The sequence below is a fragment of the Bufo gargarizans genome, chromosome 6 (genome assembly GCF_014858855.1).
Source record: "Bufo gargarizans isolate SCDJY-AF-19 chromosome 6, ASM1485885v1, whole genome shotgun sequence".
Classification (NCBI taxonomy): Eukaryota; Metazoa; Chordata; class Amphibia; order Anura; family Bufonidae; genus Bufo; species Bufo gargarizans.
The window spans coordinates 327,750,945-327,770,428 of NC_058085.1; the positions used below are offsets into that span (position 1 = coordinate 327,750,945).

Sequence of the window (19,484 nt, forward strand, 5' to 3'; positions counted from 1 at the left end):
ACTGAGGACAACTGGGTGAAGCTATATGTAGATCGTTGACTAGTATACAAGCTGCGGTACATGTATCAGTATTTGCCAGTTTGCATATGCCTCAACTATAAATGGCACTAGCTATGAACTATGTCAAGTAATATTTTGAGGGATATTGTTCCATTTGACCACCAGACGGCATTCAGTTGTATGAATGATGGTACCAATGTATGATTTCCAAGTTTATAGACCGGTCGGTGTGAGTAGCAGCTGTTTCGGCCATGCTCCCAAACTCTTCCCATCAAATGTGGAGAATGTATCACCTAGTAGTAAATAATTTCTTGAGCCGCCACCTACCATTATAATATATATTTTTTTTATCCCTCTTTATTCTAGATCCACTGGGAAGTTAATGCTGATGAGACCAAGGCATGCCAGGACAAAGGCCGAAACAATCAGGTAATAAGAAAACGCAAAAAGAAAGGAAGGGGCTAGGATACGGATCTGTTCCCCATTTGGAGCCCGCATCACCCAGGAATTTACAGCTTCTGACAGAACTTTTTGTTTTGTCTTTTGCTTTTATTTTCCAAAACTGCATTATAAAAAGAATGACTTTGTATGATCAATGAGCAGATGTTGTCATAGTCCTCGTGCTCCTTTCTTTGTGCATAGGGGGTGATTGGTGGTGGTCTGACACCTGAGGCTCCTGCAGATCATGTTCTCCAGTTTGAATGGAGCTGTGTGTCAGCCACTACATTAAACGCGGAGTAAAAATGTGCGGCTATCTCCGGCAGCCCCATACGTGTCTGCCACTCTATTCAAATGGGGGAGCACAGGTCCTCGTTCTCGTAATCAGTGGGGGCCCCAGTGGTCAGATTCCTGCTGATCAGACGATTATCCCCTATTCTTTGGATAGGGGATACGTTGTTGTAATTGTGGTGGTTCAGTAGTTAGTACTGGCGTCTTGCAGCCCTGAGGTCCTAAGTTCGAATCCGATGAAGGACAACATCTGCATGGAGTCTGTATGTTCTCCCCTTGTTTGTGTGGGTTTCCTCTGGGTTCTTCGGTTTCCACCCATTCTCCAAAAAACATACTGATAGGGAACTTAGATTGTGAGCTCCAATGGGGATAGTGTGATGTTAATGTCTGTAAGGGCTGCGGAATATGTCAGCGCTATATAAGTGATTATAATATATAAATAAACTCCTTTACATGTTAGAATATTGTCAGCCAAACCCTACTCCTTGGGAGGTGTCGGGCAGCGTCTTTCTTCACTCTCCCCATACAAAACACATGCTTGCTCATCTGAACTGAGCGTGTATGGGGGAGTCATGAAAAATATCTGCAGGCTGAAGGAGTGTCTGGCCGGCAGCTATTAAAGGTTTAAAGGCACCTTCAAAATTCTGTTGTGGTCCTGCAGATCCAGTCCTAACTGTGCCTTTGTATTTATAGTGCCCGAGTGACACAGCGTCCCACGGCAAGAAATAGATCTTGTGTCCACGTGATGCTATAGCATTATGTCTGCTGGTGCATACTTCCTAATAATAATATTAATAATTATATTATTCTTTCAGTTTTCATAGCTAGAGGAAATGTATCCAAGTCTCCGTCACTGCCATACTGACCACGTTCTGTTCCTGGCTTGTTCTAAAATGCTAATTTTGAGTTGATAATATCTTTTAATCTCCACGCTGCAGACAGTAACATTAGACATTTTTAGGCTTCCATTACCCGCAGTATCTACAAAAAGCTTTTCCCATCAGATTGATGGTTTTTGGGCAATGCATTGCTTAAAGGGGTTATCCAAGGGGTTGTCCAAGACTAAAAAATATCCCCGGGACCCTCACACTAAATCTACTTACCTGGCTCCCCGCACCACCACAGCTGCTTCTCCCCATGCGCGGATGAAAACATCTGGTGTCGGTAACGGGGGGGGGGGGCAATGGCAAGCGGTCACGGGGGCGAGCCTCCCTAGCGTCACCTGCGATGCCTGCCATTGGCTGCTCCCCCCGACACCGGATGTTTTCATCCGCACAAAGGGAAAAGCAGCAGCGGCGGTGCGAGGACCAGGAGCGGCACAGGGAGCCAGGTAAGTGTATTCAGTATTTGTTTCGGATAACCCCTTTAACATTACAGAATAAAGACTAACGGGTTGAAAAAATAACTGCAACCCGGAGGGTATTACATGATTGCTGACGATAAAAGGAGTTGTTCTGATTGTACAGTTTTATTGCTATTTTTATTTTTTTATTTTTTGAATTTTTTTTAATAACTTTGGCACAAGTTGTTTTTTGTTTTTATTCATTACTAGAATGATGGAGTCTTATAGTTTAGGATATAGCTGAACATCCATGTAACAAGCTCTTCTGGTATTTCTGTGAAATTGCTCCTCATTCATAGTATATCTTAAAGATGCTCCCAGTCTGTCTATGAACCAGTCGCTGTTTAATGTAAGATTAGTTTGTCACCGGCGGAATTTAGAGCTCCTCTGCTAGAACATAATAATTTCCCATTTTCCTCTGCCTGCAGACGGAGTGTTTCAACCATATAAGGCTTGTGCAGAGGTTTAATGAGACCCACCTGTATGTCTGCGGGACGCACGCCTTTTCCCCTCTGTGCTGCTACATTGTGAGTACAAACTGTTTATTTCATCTAATGGTCTTTTTCTCCGAGATCTGAATTGTCATTTGTATAATAAAGCAATGAATGTAATTATTTTCCTTGGTTGTGTCAGATTTAAAGGGCATATGTCAGCAGATTTGTACCTATGACACCGGCTGACCTGTTACATGTGCGTTTGGCAGCTGAAGGCATCTGTGTTGGTCCCATGTTCATATGTGTCCGCATTGCTGAGAGAACCGATGTTTTAATATATGCAAATTAGTCTCTAGGAGCAACGGGGGCGTTACCGTTACACCTAAAGTCTCTGCTCTCTCTACAACTGCTGCGTTCTTTCCACTTTTATCCACAGGGCCAGGCAGTGTAAGGGCCCATTGATGCAAAAAAAATCTGCCTAAAATGAGTGCTGATCGATAGTATAGGGTATCGATCGGCACTAATGGTACTGTATGTGGAAGAAAGATTGTTAAAGGGGTTATCCAAAACATCCGGTGACCCTAGCCTAGCATCGCGAGCCTAGACCCTCCCTAGCATCGCGATTTCCTATCGCAGCCTGCAGTTGGCTCCACCCCCGCCCCCCCCTTCCTCCCCTCCGGCCATCACCGGATGGATTGATCCTTGCAACAAGAAAATGCAGCAGCGGCTGTACAGGAATCAGAAGCGACACGGGTAAGTATAACCAGTATTTGGGGCCTGGACATTTTGGGGGGCATTATACAGTTGTGTTCAAAATTATTCAACCCCCCCAATGCTGTAAAGGGTTTTAGGGAATTTAGTGTACATTTGTAATTGTGTTCAGAATGAAATCTTACAGGGACTTTTTAAAGAACCAAATGCAACTAAAATGACATCAATTGTTTTTGTAATACAGTATTAAATGTTGTTTTTGTGATTTCTTCATTGACACAATTATTCAACCCCTTAAAGCAGGCATGGCCAACCTGCGGCTCTCCAGCTGTTGTAAAACTACAACTCCCACCATGCCCTGCTGTAGACTGTCCGGGCATGCTGGGAGTTGTAGTTTTGCAACAGCTGGAGAGCCTCAGGTTGGCCATCCCTGCCTTAAAGACTACCACTCTTAAGAACAGAGGTTCATTCAAGTGTTTTCGATCAGGTATTGAAAACTCCTGTGGATGTCAAGGAGCAGCAATCAAGCATAATAAGCACCAATTAGGCAGATTTAAAAGGACTGTGATACTCAGCTCCTTCTAGACATTTACTGGTGTGTTTACAAACATGGTGATGTCAAGAGAATGGTCCAGGAAGACAAGAGAAGAGGTGATTTCTCTTCACAGGAAGGGCAATGGCTATAAGAAGATTGCAAAGATGTTAAACATACCAAGAGACACCATAGGAAGCATCATTCGCAAATTCAAGGCAAAGGGCACTGTTGAAACGCTACCTGGTCGTGCAGAAAGAAGATGCTGACTTTGATTGCTGTGCGCTGAGGAACTGAAAAAAGATTTGTCAGATGTGGGTACTGAAGTTTCAGCTCAGACAATAAGGCGCACACTGCGTAATGAAGGCCTCCATGCCAGAACTCCCAGGCGCACCCCCTTGCTGTCTCCAAAGAATAAGAAGAGTCGACTGCAGTATGCCAAAAGTCATGTGGACAAACCACAAAAGTTTTGGGATAGTGTTCTGTGGACTGATGAAACAAAATTAGAACTGTTTGGGCCCATGGATCGACGCTATGTTTGGAGGAGGAAGAACAAGGCCTATGAAGAAAAGAACACCTTGCCTACTGTGAAGCATGGCGGGGGGGTCAATCATGCTTTGGGGCTGTTTTGCTTCTACAGGTACAGAGAAGCTTCAGCGTGTGCAAGGTACCATGAATTCTCTTCAGTACCAGGAGATATTGGATGGAAATGTGATGCAGTCCGTCACAAACCTGAGGCTTGGGAGACGTTGGACCTTTCAACAGGACAATGATCCCAAGCATACCTCCAAGTCCACTAGAGCATGGTTGCAGATTAAAGGCTGGAACATTTTGAAGTGGCCATCGCAGTCACCAGACTTCTGGTGGGACTTAAAGAAAGCAGTTGCAGCGCGCAAGCCTAAGAATGTGACTGAACTGGAGGCTTTTGCCCATGAAGAATGGGTGAAGATACCCGTAGATCGCTGCAAGACACTTGTCAAGCTATGCTTCATGTTTAAAAGCTGTTATAACTGGAAAAGGATGTTGTACTAAGTACTAAGATTGAATGTCACTTGGGGGTTGAATAAAACTGATAATGATGTGAGCACAGAAAAGACATTTGTGGTTATTTCATTATAAATGTTATGTTATATTTGTCTGACTTACAAGTGCCTCTTTGATTTAATTGTAAACAAGATGACTGAAATGATCAAAATCAATGTCAAACTGGCCAAAACACTCAATTTCAGTGGGGGTTGAATAATTTTGAACACAACTGTAGGGGTTAGGTAACCCCTTTAATACGATCATTCATCCCCATTCAGGTTACATATTGTCAGCAGCACATTCCCTATTTACATGAGGCCATTTGCTGCTGGCGAACGATCATGCCAGCGAAAAAGATGCGATCATCAACGAGCAAGTATTTTACTCGTGGACTGATGATGGGGCACGTTTTCACAGGGTGTTTGTTTGGACGATCAGCCCGTGTAAAAGGGCCTCAGGTTTGCAGGTTCTTTTTTAACATAACCCATCTCAGCAGCATGTAATCTTTTATCAAAAAGCTACGTATCAGCCTCAAACTAAAGGGAGACTTAAAATAAGTTATTGTTATGGAAGCGCCAGGCACTCCAGTCCCAGACAGCATGCCCACATAGTGTACCAGTGAGTATTCCGAGCTGCTGGCATTTATCACTGGTTTGATCACAATCCCAGTAGCGTTTCTGCTGGTATCAGTGATGTAAAGCTGATATCTGTCTGTATGTTGTGCCTCGTAATAAATAGTGAATGCTGTGTACAGGCTGGTGCATGTAAGAAAAGAAAGACCTTGACGTTGCCCCATCATTAAAGCGCTCCTGTTGCTGTGGCAAGTTGGGAATAATTACATTCTGTAACCGACTTGCTTGCAGCAGGCGATTCCTGCACTTTTCCTTTGTGTTTGATCTATTTACCGCCCCCCCCCCCCAATTTATTTGCGTAAATCGCAAGTCATAAGTCACAATCGCCATGTAAAATGTTTCATGTTGCACAATTCATTTTTTTAATGGTAAAGTTTGTGGCTGCATTGTAAGAGAATATACACTGGACCTGTTTTTTGCATATTACACCAATTCAATGAGACACTTGCTAGGTTCTCCTATTAAAGTGAAAGACCCCTGTTAAAAACTGTCAAGGAGCGGTTCTAATAAAAGTGTAAAACGCCTGGAGGTAGACTAAGCAGCACGGAGACTGAGGTCTGATCCACCAAATTCTTGTGTATAGCTTTCAGGATTATGAGTTTCTCCATAAATCTTCATCCTGGGGGGTAGAATGGAGGTCTGTAGTAGCCCAAAAAGGCAATCATGGCAGACTTATTTACTCCCCCTTTGCTTCATTTATTTTAAAGAGTCACTATACTTTCACACGTGTTAATTTAATAGAGAATGGTGTAACTAGCAAATTTCTAAATCACTTCATTTAAAAAATATGCCCACATCCACCTGAAAAAAGCACTAAAGTCATGGCCACTAGGGGTCTCACTTCCACCTAAGTTGCAGTCCACTGCCCTGTTGTCAGGCAAGATCCGTCCCTGCTAACAGCGACTCATAAGACGGTTTGTAGGAAATGGGAACGTGTCAGAGCTAGCTGAGCTCCTGAGCCTGATAGAATAACTGCTTCTAAACATCAACAGATCCTCCTGCCTTTCTGTAGGTGGGATTTCTCCCTCCTTGTCAGCTTTCTGAACTCCCTAGGGAGAAAAAAAACATAATGTGAAGTAAGGGAAGTGAGGTCACTGCATACACTACTGGGAGAAGGGAGACACTCCCTGCTTCTGAGAGAAATGCATCTAGTTGTGCAGGTGAAACAGGGAATAATATGCCTGAAAGAGACTTTGGGGAAGCCCAAAGATAACTGTTCCGTTACAGTTATGATTGTACTAAGAAGCACAGCCACTTTTTTTTTTTTTAACTCAGAGTCCTTTTATGTGTTTTCTTAGCAGGTGTTAAAAATATCTCAGGAGGCTTGCAGGCATCACTGCACTTTGAAGTCTCTCCAAATATTTATTGTGTCTACTGGTAAAGACTAAGGGTCAATGAGAATTGTTGTACGCAATCCATATATCTATGATGTAATGAGGAGACATCCATCTTTCAGGTGTTTAGTCTATTTAACCATATTTACCCTTTCATTGCTGCCCAAACCTATTGTAATTACTAACAGGCTATAATTAATAGGTTAAAAAAATGACCTAATTAGTTAAAGGGGATGTCCAAATTCTTAAAAAATGACCCCCATAGGAGCAATGGTGAAAAATTCATAATCACATTTGTAGTCCTCCGCTGCTTCCACCCTCTCGCCGCTGCAGCCATGGCATCATCTTCAGTGGACTCATACAACACTTTGATCAATGGACAGTCAGTGTTGTATCTAAGGAAGCTACTTATTCGCTTTAGGCCCCTTTCACACGAGCAAGTTTTCCGTGCGGGTGCTATGCGTGACGTGAACGCATAGCACCCGAACTTGATCCTGACCCATTCATTTCAATGTGTCTACGTGAGTTTTTTTTTTTTCACGCATCAGTTTTGCATTGCGTGAAAAACGCAGCATGTTCTATATTCTACGTTTTTCACGCAGCCCTGGCCCAATAGAAGTGAATTGGGCTTCAGTTAAAAACACATTGTATCCAGAAGCAAGTGCGGATGCAATGCGTTTTTCACTGATGGTTGCGAAGAGATATCGTTTGTAAACCTTCAGTTTTTTATCACGCGCGTGAAAAACGCATTGCACCCGCGCGGAAAAAACTGAACAGCTGAACGCAACTGCAGACAAAACTGACTGAACTTGCTTGCAAAATGGTGCGAGTTTCACTGAATGCACCCTGAACGCATCCGGACCTAATCCGTCACGCTCATGTAAAAGGGGCCTTAGGATCTGTTCATAATTCCATGTTGGTCGCGTGTTCCTGAAGGTGCTTAAAGGGACCCCCTGCAAGAGTCATACATGATGGCTAGTAAAGAGGCTGTTCTCCAGCTTTTCCAGGAAACAGCATGACCAAAATGTAGAACAATGGACATATAACTGCGTAGCTATAATCCTTGCAAGAGACAAAGGCAGCCATATTGGTTCCCACTCCATGAAAAATATGACATAAGCCGGCCTTACACATTAGATTAAAGGGTTTTTAAACGAATGATCTATCGGTGGGGGTCCAACACCCGGGATCCCCACCGATCAGCTGTTTGAGAAGGCAGCAGCACTGGCAGTAGCGCCGTGGCCTTCTTGCTGTTTACCGCAGGCCCAGTAACGTCACGACTAGTATCAGTGGCCTGGGCGGGGCTAAGCTCTGTTCACTTGAATGGAGCTCAGCCGTGGCCAGGCCAGTGATACTAGTCGTGACGTCACTGGGCCTGCGGTAAACAGCGAGAAGGCCATGGCGCTACTGCCAGCGCCGCTGCCTTTGCAAACAGCTGATCGGCAGTGGTCCCAGGTGTCAGACCCCCGCCGATCAGATGCTGATGATCTATCCAGAGGATAGATCATCAGTTTAAAAAAACTGCAGAACCCCTTTAGGCTCCATTCACACGTCCGTGATGTGTTGCGGACCCGCAAATTGCGGTTCCGCAACACACCAGCCCGGGACCCCCATAGAAATGCCTATTCTTGTCCGCAAGCTTGCGGACAAGAATAGGACATGTTCTATCTTTTGCGGAGCTGCGGACCCGAAGATCGGGGCCGCGCTCCGCAATTGCGGATGCAGACAGCACACTGTGTGTTGTCCACATCCATTCTGTCCCCATAGAGAATGAATGGGTCCGCACCCGTTCCACAAAATTGCGGAACGGATGCGGACACATTCTGCGGACGTGTGAATGGAGCCTTAATGTCAGCCGAACCAACTAATCGACCAGTGTGAATGAGGGTGTCCAAACTAATCTCATCCCAGAACAAAACAATGGGCATGTTGAAATCCAACAGCCCCATCCTCACCTTCGCCCCCCATCGGCATCTGTTATCTGAAGAGCATGTCCAGCCATACAGATAATTGATAATACTTTTTAACTGTTGGACTGTGTTTGCATTTTGTACATTTGGCTTTTCTGGAGGTTTTGTAGACCCTCCTGGGTGGGAGTTCAAATGCTTTATGCCTTGGGAAATATGGACACACACAATCGGTATCCTAAATGTTTAGCCTGACATTTTACTACATATAAATAGAAATTTACTTTGTGTTTACTTCATGTAGTAAACTTCAACCAGATGTGCCGGTGGCCAGACGGGGGTACAATATGCCCTCCTTATAGAGAAGTGTAGACCTTCGTTAATCAAAACCCTGTGTGCTAAGGCTTCATTGCAGATCAAGAGACGCATCAACCCTCTGGTTTGTTGATGATGTAGCGTCTGTTGCTTCCCTTTTTTTATTTGATGTTTAGCTTTCCGCGATTTGTCATGTTTAAAGCAGAAAGGAGAATCGGTTGATGGGGGACGTGTCCCTTTTATGCATGTAAACACAAATGGAGGAGCTCTGTTCCCCTGTGCCGCTTGTTAGCATTTTATGTATGTGATAATACGTCGCCGCCAAGACCCTGTGAGTGAAGAGAACAGTTTAGGTCAGTACGTTCAGCTGCTCTCCACATTTGATCTGCAGTTTGCTCAGCGTTTCAGAGGAAAAAGGATGATATTGTTGATGAGCTCTGACTATAAAATGAGCTTAAATGAAAATCGGACATCATATAAATGACATGACAATCTCATTTTAACAAAGCCAGAACCAGCACATGGATCCAAAGATTTCCCCATTCATTGCTGGAATTGCTCTGCTAGATTTATTTCAAGCTGGCAGCTTAGGGGGAGTGTACTTTCTCAGAGGGCATGTCCTTTCTGCTGCAGCTGATGGCAGTTGAAGGATGGAACTGACTGGATAGAGAATTTAGAAAAAGGGCAAACAGCAGGTGGCGCTATACAGAGTGATTTCAGTGAATAACTCAGTGACTATACTAAATTTGTAATTACATGCAACCACAAGCGTATTCAGATCCAGGGGCTGGTTAGAAAAAATTTTAGACTATACTTTGTGGCACAACCCCTTTAAGTTTCTGCAATTGCTTGGCTAGCCATTGCCAAGATATTATGAGCAGCATCTCCAGCTTGTACCACCATAACCTCCAGAACGGCCACTCTTAATGCATTTCTCAGCCCAAATTAGGGTGTTCTATGAGGGGTTGTCCGGTGTACATTTCTGGTGTCCAAGGGTGCATGTAGTCCATTCATGCTGTGCTCTTAAAAGACCAATACCATAGCCTTGGGGGTTCTTCAATGTAATGTGTCCTCTATATATTTTTAAGTAGTGAAAATCAGGTAGCGAAGACTATTCTTTGTTTCTAATCTATTTGTGATTGTAGATATTTTATTCTATTTTCTGTACGTGATTATGGGGGCGCCATCTTACCTGAGGTGCTGTTAACAGCATTCAGAGATGGATAACAGGAGCCACATGGACTATAGGAATCTGTCATCTAGAGATTTTCATTAAGTTCCATGGAAGGATGTTGTGGGCATGCTCTGTGACCTGTGCAGAAGTCACTGTACTAGGAAGGTGAGTAGATAAAATATGACCATCAACTATTGTGAAATGGTGGAACCTGTGTTCTCTATGTAGAGGTGTTATCTTAGGTTGTAATCCTGTCTGAAATACTGCATTTTTCGGACTGTAAGACGCGTTGGACTATAGGACGCATCCAATTTAGAGGAGGAAAATAAGAAAAACAATATTTTTCACAAGATCTCAAATCAGACCCCCAAGATCCATTAGCCCCAGATCAGACCCCCCCAACCTCCATCAGCCTCAGATCAGACCCTAGTAAACTCTCACAGCCTCCATCAGCCTCAGATCGGACCCCTCCATCAGCCTTAACTCAGATCCCCATCAACCTCAGCTCAAGCCCCCATCAGATATCTGATCGCACTCCTCCATCAGCTTCAGATGAGATATTAAAATAAATAAATTTACTTTGCTTGCTCATGGCAGCGCTGCCATTCTGCAGATCCACTCACCATTCCCTGATCCTCTTCTGGTCCATGCTGCACTGTCACTGCGTGCCTTTTGTGCCCTTCTTCTTGACGCTGTACGCAGTCAGGACACAGTGCAGAGTGTGGCCCGGAAGAAGATTAGAAAAGCTTCCCTCACCGCTCTCCCTCCTGCATGCTTATGACCACTTCCGTAATGGAACCAGTCATTAGCATTTGGACTATAAGACACATTGCCACTTTCGGGGGTAAAAAAAGTGCGTCCTATAGTCCGAAAAATATGGTAACCATAAAAAATGCTCTCTACAGATCAGGAATTGTCAGCTTATTATGAGCCTTAAGGGGCCAAAGTGAAAACTGCAAGATTTCAGGGTTGTTCTTAAAATATCAATAGTGGCATGAAAAAAAAAAAAAAAACCCCACCAAGTTCCTTATTTATTTAAGACTGGCATGTGCTTTACTGGTCTTGATATGGACTGTGCTGTAATTTATGATGAGTCTCCTCATAAATGACATTCCTCCTCCGGCAGTCCGTGTGCTGGAATGAAATCTATGGCAGCTCGGATCTGCTCTAGATTTCAGTCATTATTTATGCCAGTTTCTGGTGTAAATACCGACAACTGTGTCGGGGCCAACGGCCCCACACCCATACCCAGCCCTTATCACTCCCATTTTTCATGGGTGCTGGAAAAAATGCCAATTTTGGCTAGAAAAGTTGCAATGACATTTAAAAAGTCACAAAAACATCATAGGAGCAGAAATAAATAAAAAATAATGGAGTGGAGGATACATCCGTTTCTGACCATGGTGCCCATCATTATGACAGGAAGAATACAGCTGCACTGTTCCCATCAAAGATGACCGAATCTGCAATCGAGGTTCCTGATGTTGCCTCCTAATGAAATGTGAACAGAGCCATATAAAAGCACAGATGGTGTCAGACTGAAGGCTAAATTGAACCGTAGAAACCCATTCTTCCAGGTTCCTCAAAGCTCTGGAATGAATCTGCTGCCCTAATGCAAATGTATCTTACTGTAGTCCCATCGTAAGCTGTCACATTCTTGTCCTTGTGATGTCATGGCCTGTTTGCTCATCTCTTCTGGTATATTTGCCCTCCTTGTGTGCTTCTCCATCACTGGTAAAGTAAATTGGGTTCTCGTGCTGTGTGCTTGCTAGGATAGTCCTAGATGTAGAATCTCTCCTTAAGATCCTACCAATGGTTCCACATTTTCCCCATACTGGAAGGTTCACGTGATTATACCATGAATAATTATTTAACAAAATTTGAAATGATTTTCCAGTAAAGGGTCATTCCATAGCAAAAACTGTAGTACATTAAAATGTCTTAATAAGTGCTGGATTATCAGAAGCCATTTCATTTAATCATTGTGAAGTACCGTAAGTAGGAGAAGCGGAAATTTCCATGCCGTTCTGGAAAAACTAGGACACATTGAAGCCCTGAGCGTAATTTTATTTACTTAAGTGACCGGTCATAATTCTCTTCATAGAGATATGTGAATTGGTGTCCGGCAGCATATTTGTTATAACATGAAGGTGACGGTACGGAGCTAACTGATGGCGCCGCGGGGAAAGGAGATGTTGCCATAGTTACATATGGCAAGAATAATTATATTTGATATTGAACGCATTTGATCATTGTAGTTTATTTTTGTCCTTTGGTTGCATCGTCTTTTTATCTGTTCCAAATTTCTGGAAAAAAAGTGCTAAAAGGCAAAAGATAATTTCTTGTCTAGGTGCTTCCATGTGGTTTTGCATCCGTACATCCGCTTCACAAAAGATGAGACCTGTCTTATACTTCAAAAATGTATGTTCTTCATAAATGTCTTATACTTTGTCGAATTGTGCGGACTATGGTTCCATTGAAATCAATGGGTTTACACCATGATGCGTTGTGCACACGGCCAGTATCCCTGCAAAACACTTAGGGCCAGTTCACGCAGAGTATTTTTGGTGCGTTTCTGCCTCAAAACCGGCTCCAAAAACTTTTTTTTTTTTTACACGTGTAGATCTTGTGGCAGAATCAGCCCTGAATTTCCCATTGAAATGAATGGGAAGCAGATAAAAAAGCAGCTCCAAATAAGTTCATACGTTTTTGTTAATTTTCTGTGCTTTTTTTTACGCAGATCTGCTTCAAAAATCAGCTTTGTAATGAAGGGAACACCTATTGGTAAAAAAAAAAAAAGGCACCAAAAGCACACAAAAAACTGCATGTATTTCGCGCTGATTTTTTAAGCGTGTTTTTTTGTAGAATCAGTCGTGTGAGCTGGCCCTTAGTGTATTTGTGCCTTATCCTCTGGTTAGGTCATCATTATCTGATCAGTGGGGGTCCAACATCCAGGACCCCCGCCAATCAGCTGTTTAAGACAGCACTGCCGCTCGCAGTAGCGCTGCATCCTTCTCGCAGCTTTGCCTAGGCCATGTGACGTTATGTCATCCGTCACATGTTCTAAGCCTGGCTCGGCTCTATTGAAGTGAATGGGGCTGAGCTGCGGATATCAAGCACTGAGAGAAGGCCACGGCGCTACTATGAGCGTTGATGCCTTCTCAAACAGCTGATTGGCGGGGTCCCGAATGCGAGTAAAAACTTGTGGAAAACCCCTTTAAGCTGACCGCATGCGTTAGCTGTATAGTAACTGAACCTGTCCAATATCAGCTGGATTGGTGGACCATCTAATTTGTATGGGGCTTCCTGACTTTCCCCAGATCTTGGGGGTGTAAAGCTTTGAGTGTGTTTGGATTTCTACATAACTGATCCCTTTGTTCTTGGGGAGCGAAAACAAACTATTAGGGATTCACTCAGAAACAATACATCGGTTTGCGTTACCATCAAAACAAAATGACTTACTGCCTGAAGAAAAACGTTTAAAAATGAATTCATTTTTGTTACCTTTAATAACGTGGCTATCCGCCAAAATGCTTAAATCAGGCTGAGTGCAGGAGGGCGGCTACTGTCCGTTTTAAATATTCATCACATAGCCACCCTTCTGTCACACAATAAATGCTGTTATCCGATATATACCATCAGTGTGTTGTGTTCCTGGACACCATGTATCTCTCTCCACTTATGGCATGGATAACATATAAATTGTGGGGAGCTATTGCAGGATATTTTATTTGGTGAGTGCTATTGTTTCTAGCTCAGAAAGCCTCCAGCACCCCTAACCACACGCCCCAATACCTCCCAATCGCCACTACACTAATTCCACATAAACCCTTGTATGATTATACATCTGCTCGACGCGTTTCTATGCCACCGTCATTTATATTGGCATGTCTTCAGGAGCAGAAAAAACAAAACACAAGGTTAAGTGAGCGCTGCCCGCCCATACACACCTGCGAACACACCTGCAAGAGTGCTGGAAAGCGGCTTTCTCCCCTCTCCCATTCACAACATACGAATGCTTCGTTGAGCATGCATGTGTATAGGGGACTAGGAGATGTAGCCGTCTGCCTATTGCACCATTGCCTTCCCGGCAATTGCCTGTTCGTCAGTAGAGGAGACCGCTGCTATTACATGCAGTGATCTCCTCCTCAGTATGGGGAGGAGTGATCACTTTTGTCATCTCTAGTCCCCATACTGAATCACTGTTTGCCGCCAGCAGATTGTGATTATACGGTATTATCTGTCGCCGACAAACAAAGATTTTTAAACCTGCTAAAAGATTCCGATTACCTAATTCAACGGGTAATCGGCGGCAGTATTACACTGCCAGATCATCACTAACGATTGTTGATGCGAACACTTTTTAGTGATAATCTGAATGATTATCTTCTGCTATGACATGAAGCGATTTCCTCTGCAGCATGGGGAGGAGCGAACGTTATGCCATACTGTCGAGTGGTTTGCCTGAATTTCCCAATGAACGTGCCGTTTGCTCATTCATCGGGTAATCGGTGGCAGTATTGCACTGCTAGATCATCGCTAACGAGCATTCATGCGAATGCTCATTAGCAATTATTGGCTGAAATATCGCCCAGTGTAAGACAGCCTTTAGATGATGATGATGATGATGTATAGTCTTGTGTACACGCAGTCTTACCCTTAGGGCCTCGATGCGCTTAGCTGGCTGATTCAACAAGGGAGGAAAAAGAAGAAGGCATGACACTTTACCATGGGCCGCAAAGGCCTAGAGGATAAGGCACCTATTCCAGAGACACCATGGAATAACCTATGCATGAAGCATCCAATCTTGAACATTACCCGTTGTTGGACGGGGAGCCAGTGCAAGGCATTAAGAGAGGGAGTGATATGCTCTCGACGGGCAACACCCATTAGTAGCCTTGCTGCTGCATTCTGCACAAGTTGAAGTCTATGCAAGTTCTTCTTAGGGAGTCCCATGTACAAGGCATTACAATAGTCCAACCGACTGCTGATCGCTGCTCCGACCAAGGCTTTCCTGAGAGGGGATTCGATGTATTTTAAGATCCTCCTCAGAAGTTTCAGCTGGTAGTGGCAGGTACTAAGCACCTGATTTATCCGAGGAGCCAGGGTTAATCTGGAGTCCAAGACCACTCCCAAGTCCCTGACCTGGATGGCTGTCTCAGGGACAGGTCCAAAAGACAATGGCCATTGGGGTGCTGAGGGTGTAATTTTCTGGTCACTGAATGTAATACATTCAGTTTTGGTGCCATTAAGCTTTAGATAATTCGCACTCATCCAGTGATCGATCTCCAAGAGACATCCGGCCAGATTGACTTGATCAACTGTACCTTTGGCAAGCCTAAAGTACAGTTGTGTATCATCCACATAAACATGAAACTGAAGATTGTGGCTCCTGATGATATCGGCCAATGGTCTCGGATAGATGTTGAACAAGACTGGCGATAGTGCCGAACCTTGTGGTACTCCACAGGACAGTGGAAGATCGGCTGAGTGAAATACCCCCAGCTTCACTCGTTGTACCCTGTCCTGGAGAAATGAGACCATCCATGCCAAGGCCTTTCCCTCTAGTCCGGCTACCACTTTCAACCGGTTCAGTAATACTTGATGGTCAATAGTGTCAAAAGCGGATGATAGGTCCAGAAGGACTAGGACCATAGAATCTTTCTGGTCTAATGCCATCAGTAGATCGACCAGAGAGGTCTCAGTACCCCTTCCGGATCGGATTTCTTGAAGTCGTCAAGAATGTGATTGACCTCCAGATATCCCTGTAGTTGTGCAACAACCTCCGTCTCGCCTATCTTTGCAGCGAACGGCAGCCCCTAAATCGGTCTAAGGTTACTTAGATCGGTCACTGGTAGCGCCGGTTTCTTAGGCAGGGGTGTTACCACTGCCTACTTCAGAATAGCCAGCACCTGACCGCTGGAAAAGGAACTATTTATAATGTCTTGAATGTATGGCGCCATTGCAACCGCGGTGGACTTCACGATGGCCGCCAGGCATGGTTCTAGAGGTTGAATAATGCCATATAAATGACTGCCGAAAGAGAACAATAGGTTGTGTTAAACTGCGCTGCAAATGTAGTGGAAGAAAAATGTTTGGTGCTGTGTCAGATGATTACTTTTATTTCTTTTACTGACTGCAAATGTGCTAAAACTTGTTAGCAATTTTCATGTCTGACTTTTCAAAGGATTGTGACCTATTGATCTCATTCATAGCATGAATTGCAGAAGTAAATGCAGCCATTAGTTTCTATATGACAGTGCAGCCGATTAGACAATACCCAGTCCTCAACCTCTCAGCTAAACGTTTTTTTGTCTGCACGCACATCACAACATACGGGCTACCACACTTTTCAGACTTAGAAGACCTGTAACCTCTCCTGATGTGTCTGTTTTAGTAGCTGCTTGCATTCCCCATGTACAGAGCATGTATTCTTATGACTTTATGTTTTGCCGTTCCTCTATTATTCCTTCTAGAACTTTGAATGAATTGTCAGCAGTTTACAATAAAGGACCTTTATTACCTACTGCTGGTAATTCGTTCATAAAAAAATTCTAGCATGAATAATAAAGGAATGGCACAGCATAGAGTCATGCGTCATCAGAAAATGATCTATTGTTTCAATCATGTTTTTGTGTTAAAGGGTTTCTACCACCTGATTTTGACCTAATTAGCTCTCAAGAAATCCGATCTGCTAGTGTCTGATCTACCTAACAATGCTATTTTCAGAGCTTTGTGTGGATCCGTTTCACTAAAAAAGGAACTTTTATTGATATGCTAATGAGCCTCTAGGTGCTATGGGGGCGTCTTTTCAGCACCTAGAGGCTCGGTCTACTCACACTGTATGCCGCTCCGCTTGTCCGTCAAGCCCGCCCATCTCCTTTAGAATGCCATCCTCCATCTCAGCCAGCGGGCGAATTCTCGCACCTGCGCCGTGCGCGTCTGTATTCGGCGCAGTGACTGTCTGAACGCTGGCACGAGAATTCGTCCGCTGGCTGAGATGGAGGATGGCATTCTAGAGGAGATGGGCGGGCTTGATGGACAAGCGGGGCGGCATACAGTGTGAGTAGACCGAGCCTCTAGGTGCTGAAAAGTTCTCAATGGGATTAAGATCTGGGGAGTTTCCAGGCCATGGACTCAAAATGTCAACATTTTGGTCCCCGAACCACTTAGTTATCACTTTTGCCTTATGGCACTGTGCTCCATCGTGCTGGAAAATGCATTGTTCTTCACAAAACAGTTGTTGGATTGTTGGAAGAAGTTGCTGTTGGAGGGTGTTTTGGTACCATTCTTTATTCATGGCTGTGTTTTTGGGCAAAATTGTGAGCGAGCCCACTCCCTTGGATGAGAAGCAACCCCACACATGAATGGTCTCAGGATGCTTTACTGTTGGCATGACACAGGACTGATGGTAGCGCTCACCTTTTCTTCTCCGGACAAGCCTTTTTCCTGTTGCCCCAAACAATCGGAAAGAGGCTTTATCGGAGAATATGACTTTGCCCCAGTCCTCAGCAGTCCATTCACCATATTTTCTGCAGAAGATCAATCTGTTCCTGATATTTTTTTTTTTTTAGAGAAGTGGCTTCTTTGCTGCCCTTCTTGACACCAAGCCATCTTCCAAAAGTCTTCGCCTCACTGTGCGTGCAGATGCGCTCACACCTGCCTGCTGCCATTCCTGAGCAAGCTCTGCACTGGTGGCACTCCGATCCCGCAGCTGAATCCTCTTTAGGAGACGATCCTGGTGCTTGCTGGACTTTCTTGGACACCCTGAAGCCTTCTTAACAAGAATTGAACCTCTTTCCTTGAAGTTCTTGATGATCCTATAAATTGTTGATTGAGGTGCAATCTTAGTAGCCACAATATCCTTGCCTGTGAAGCCATTTTTATGCAACGCAATGATGGCTGCAAGCATTTCTTTGCAGGTCACCATGGTTAACAATGGAAGACCAATGATTTCAAGCATCACCCTCCTTTTAACAGGTCAAGTCTGCCATTTTAACCCAATCAGCCTGACATATTGATCTCCTGCCTTGTGCTGGTCAACATTCTCACCTGAGTTGACAAGACGATTACTGAAATGATCTCAGCAGGTCCTTTAATGACAGCAATGAAATGCAGTGGAAAGGTATTTTTGGGATTAAGTTAATTTTCATGGCAAAGAAGGACTATGCAATTCATCTTATCACTCTTCATAACATTCTGGAGTATATGCAAATTGCTATTATAAAAACTTAAGCAGCAACTTTTCCAATTTCCAATACTTATGTAATTCTCAAAACTTTTGGCCACGACTGTACAATCCGAAAATAAAAACAGATTACAAAAAAGATGTGTGTTGTTATCTGTTTTTCACTGGCAGAAAACCTTTTTGACGACACATTCCATTTAAAGGCATCCACTCTTAGTTTTGCTTTGTAATATGATTTTTCTATAAAACCCCACAAGTAGTCAAGTCAATGACTAGACACATCTTGGATGAAGAATCCATTTGTGGTCCGTGTGTCCGTTTTTTGCCCTCTGCGTGTCATCTGCTACCAGCAGTCCGTGAAAAACCATTGACGAAACATGGATGCCATCTGCGTCGTGTCAGTGTTTTTTTTTCATTGAGCCATAGGCTTAAATGAGAGTGTTTTGTCCATGTCACAAACCAAATTGGTGCATGTCCCACGGTTAGTGGAAAAGCACTGATATGTGAGCAAACACATTAAATGTCAATGTTTATGTGTCCTGTCCGTGAAGTGTGAACGAGGCCTGGCCGCAATACGGAAGGTCCAGTGCGTAACGGAGGCGCGGAACCCCACGGAAGCACTACGGAGTGAATGAGTCTGCAATCCACATTCGGCGGCCCAACGATCGGTGCCCGTGCATGGGCCCCAAGTCTGTAGTTGACCGGAGTAAAGTATTTGGAATGATAGCATCACTCTGAGGAGGAACGTTCTTGGCATAGACATTTAGATGATGTTCAGAGGAGATGGTAGGTATCTCGATTATGGATTCATTCTTTGCGTTCTACAATTCTTTCTTTGTGAATTGCTTGTATATTCTCCCTTGCTCTGCTCTTTGTCATCGGCATCAAGCCTGTTTAGATCCTCTTTATGTGGTGATATTCCTGACAGCATTGCTTAATGTCTCATTTGGTCAAAGAGCCAAACATTTTATCAGCCCTAAAAAAAAAATATGTTAAAAATTCAGGGAATCCAAAGTCTGCTTTTAAGTGTTAAGTGTCAGCCTGTGAGGATCGAGAAATCATTTTATAGAAACAATTAGAATCCGGCTTACGACTTATTGTCTCTCATGGAATTCCCCGCTCTCCGATTTATTCGTCTTACCTTTTTGGAGCTTACAATG

The 19,484-nt window shown here is 43.9% G+C and overlaps 1 protein-coding gene across 1 annotated transcript in view; it reads left to right on the forward strand.

Annotated features, from left to right (window-relative positions):
- Positions 1-19,484, forward strand: part of SEMA4G (semaphorin 4G) — a 191,482-nt gene that overhangs the window by 98,472 nt on the left and 73,526 nt on the right. The window contains exons 4-5 of the mRNA XM_044298643.1: positions 367-429; positions 2,500-2,598. Of these exons, the coding sequence (XP_044154578.1) occupies positions 367-429; positions 2,500-2,598 (162 nt within the window). The remainder of the gene's footprint in view (positions 1-366; positions 430-2,499; positions 2,599-19,484) is intronic.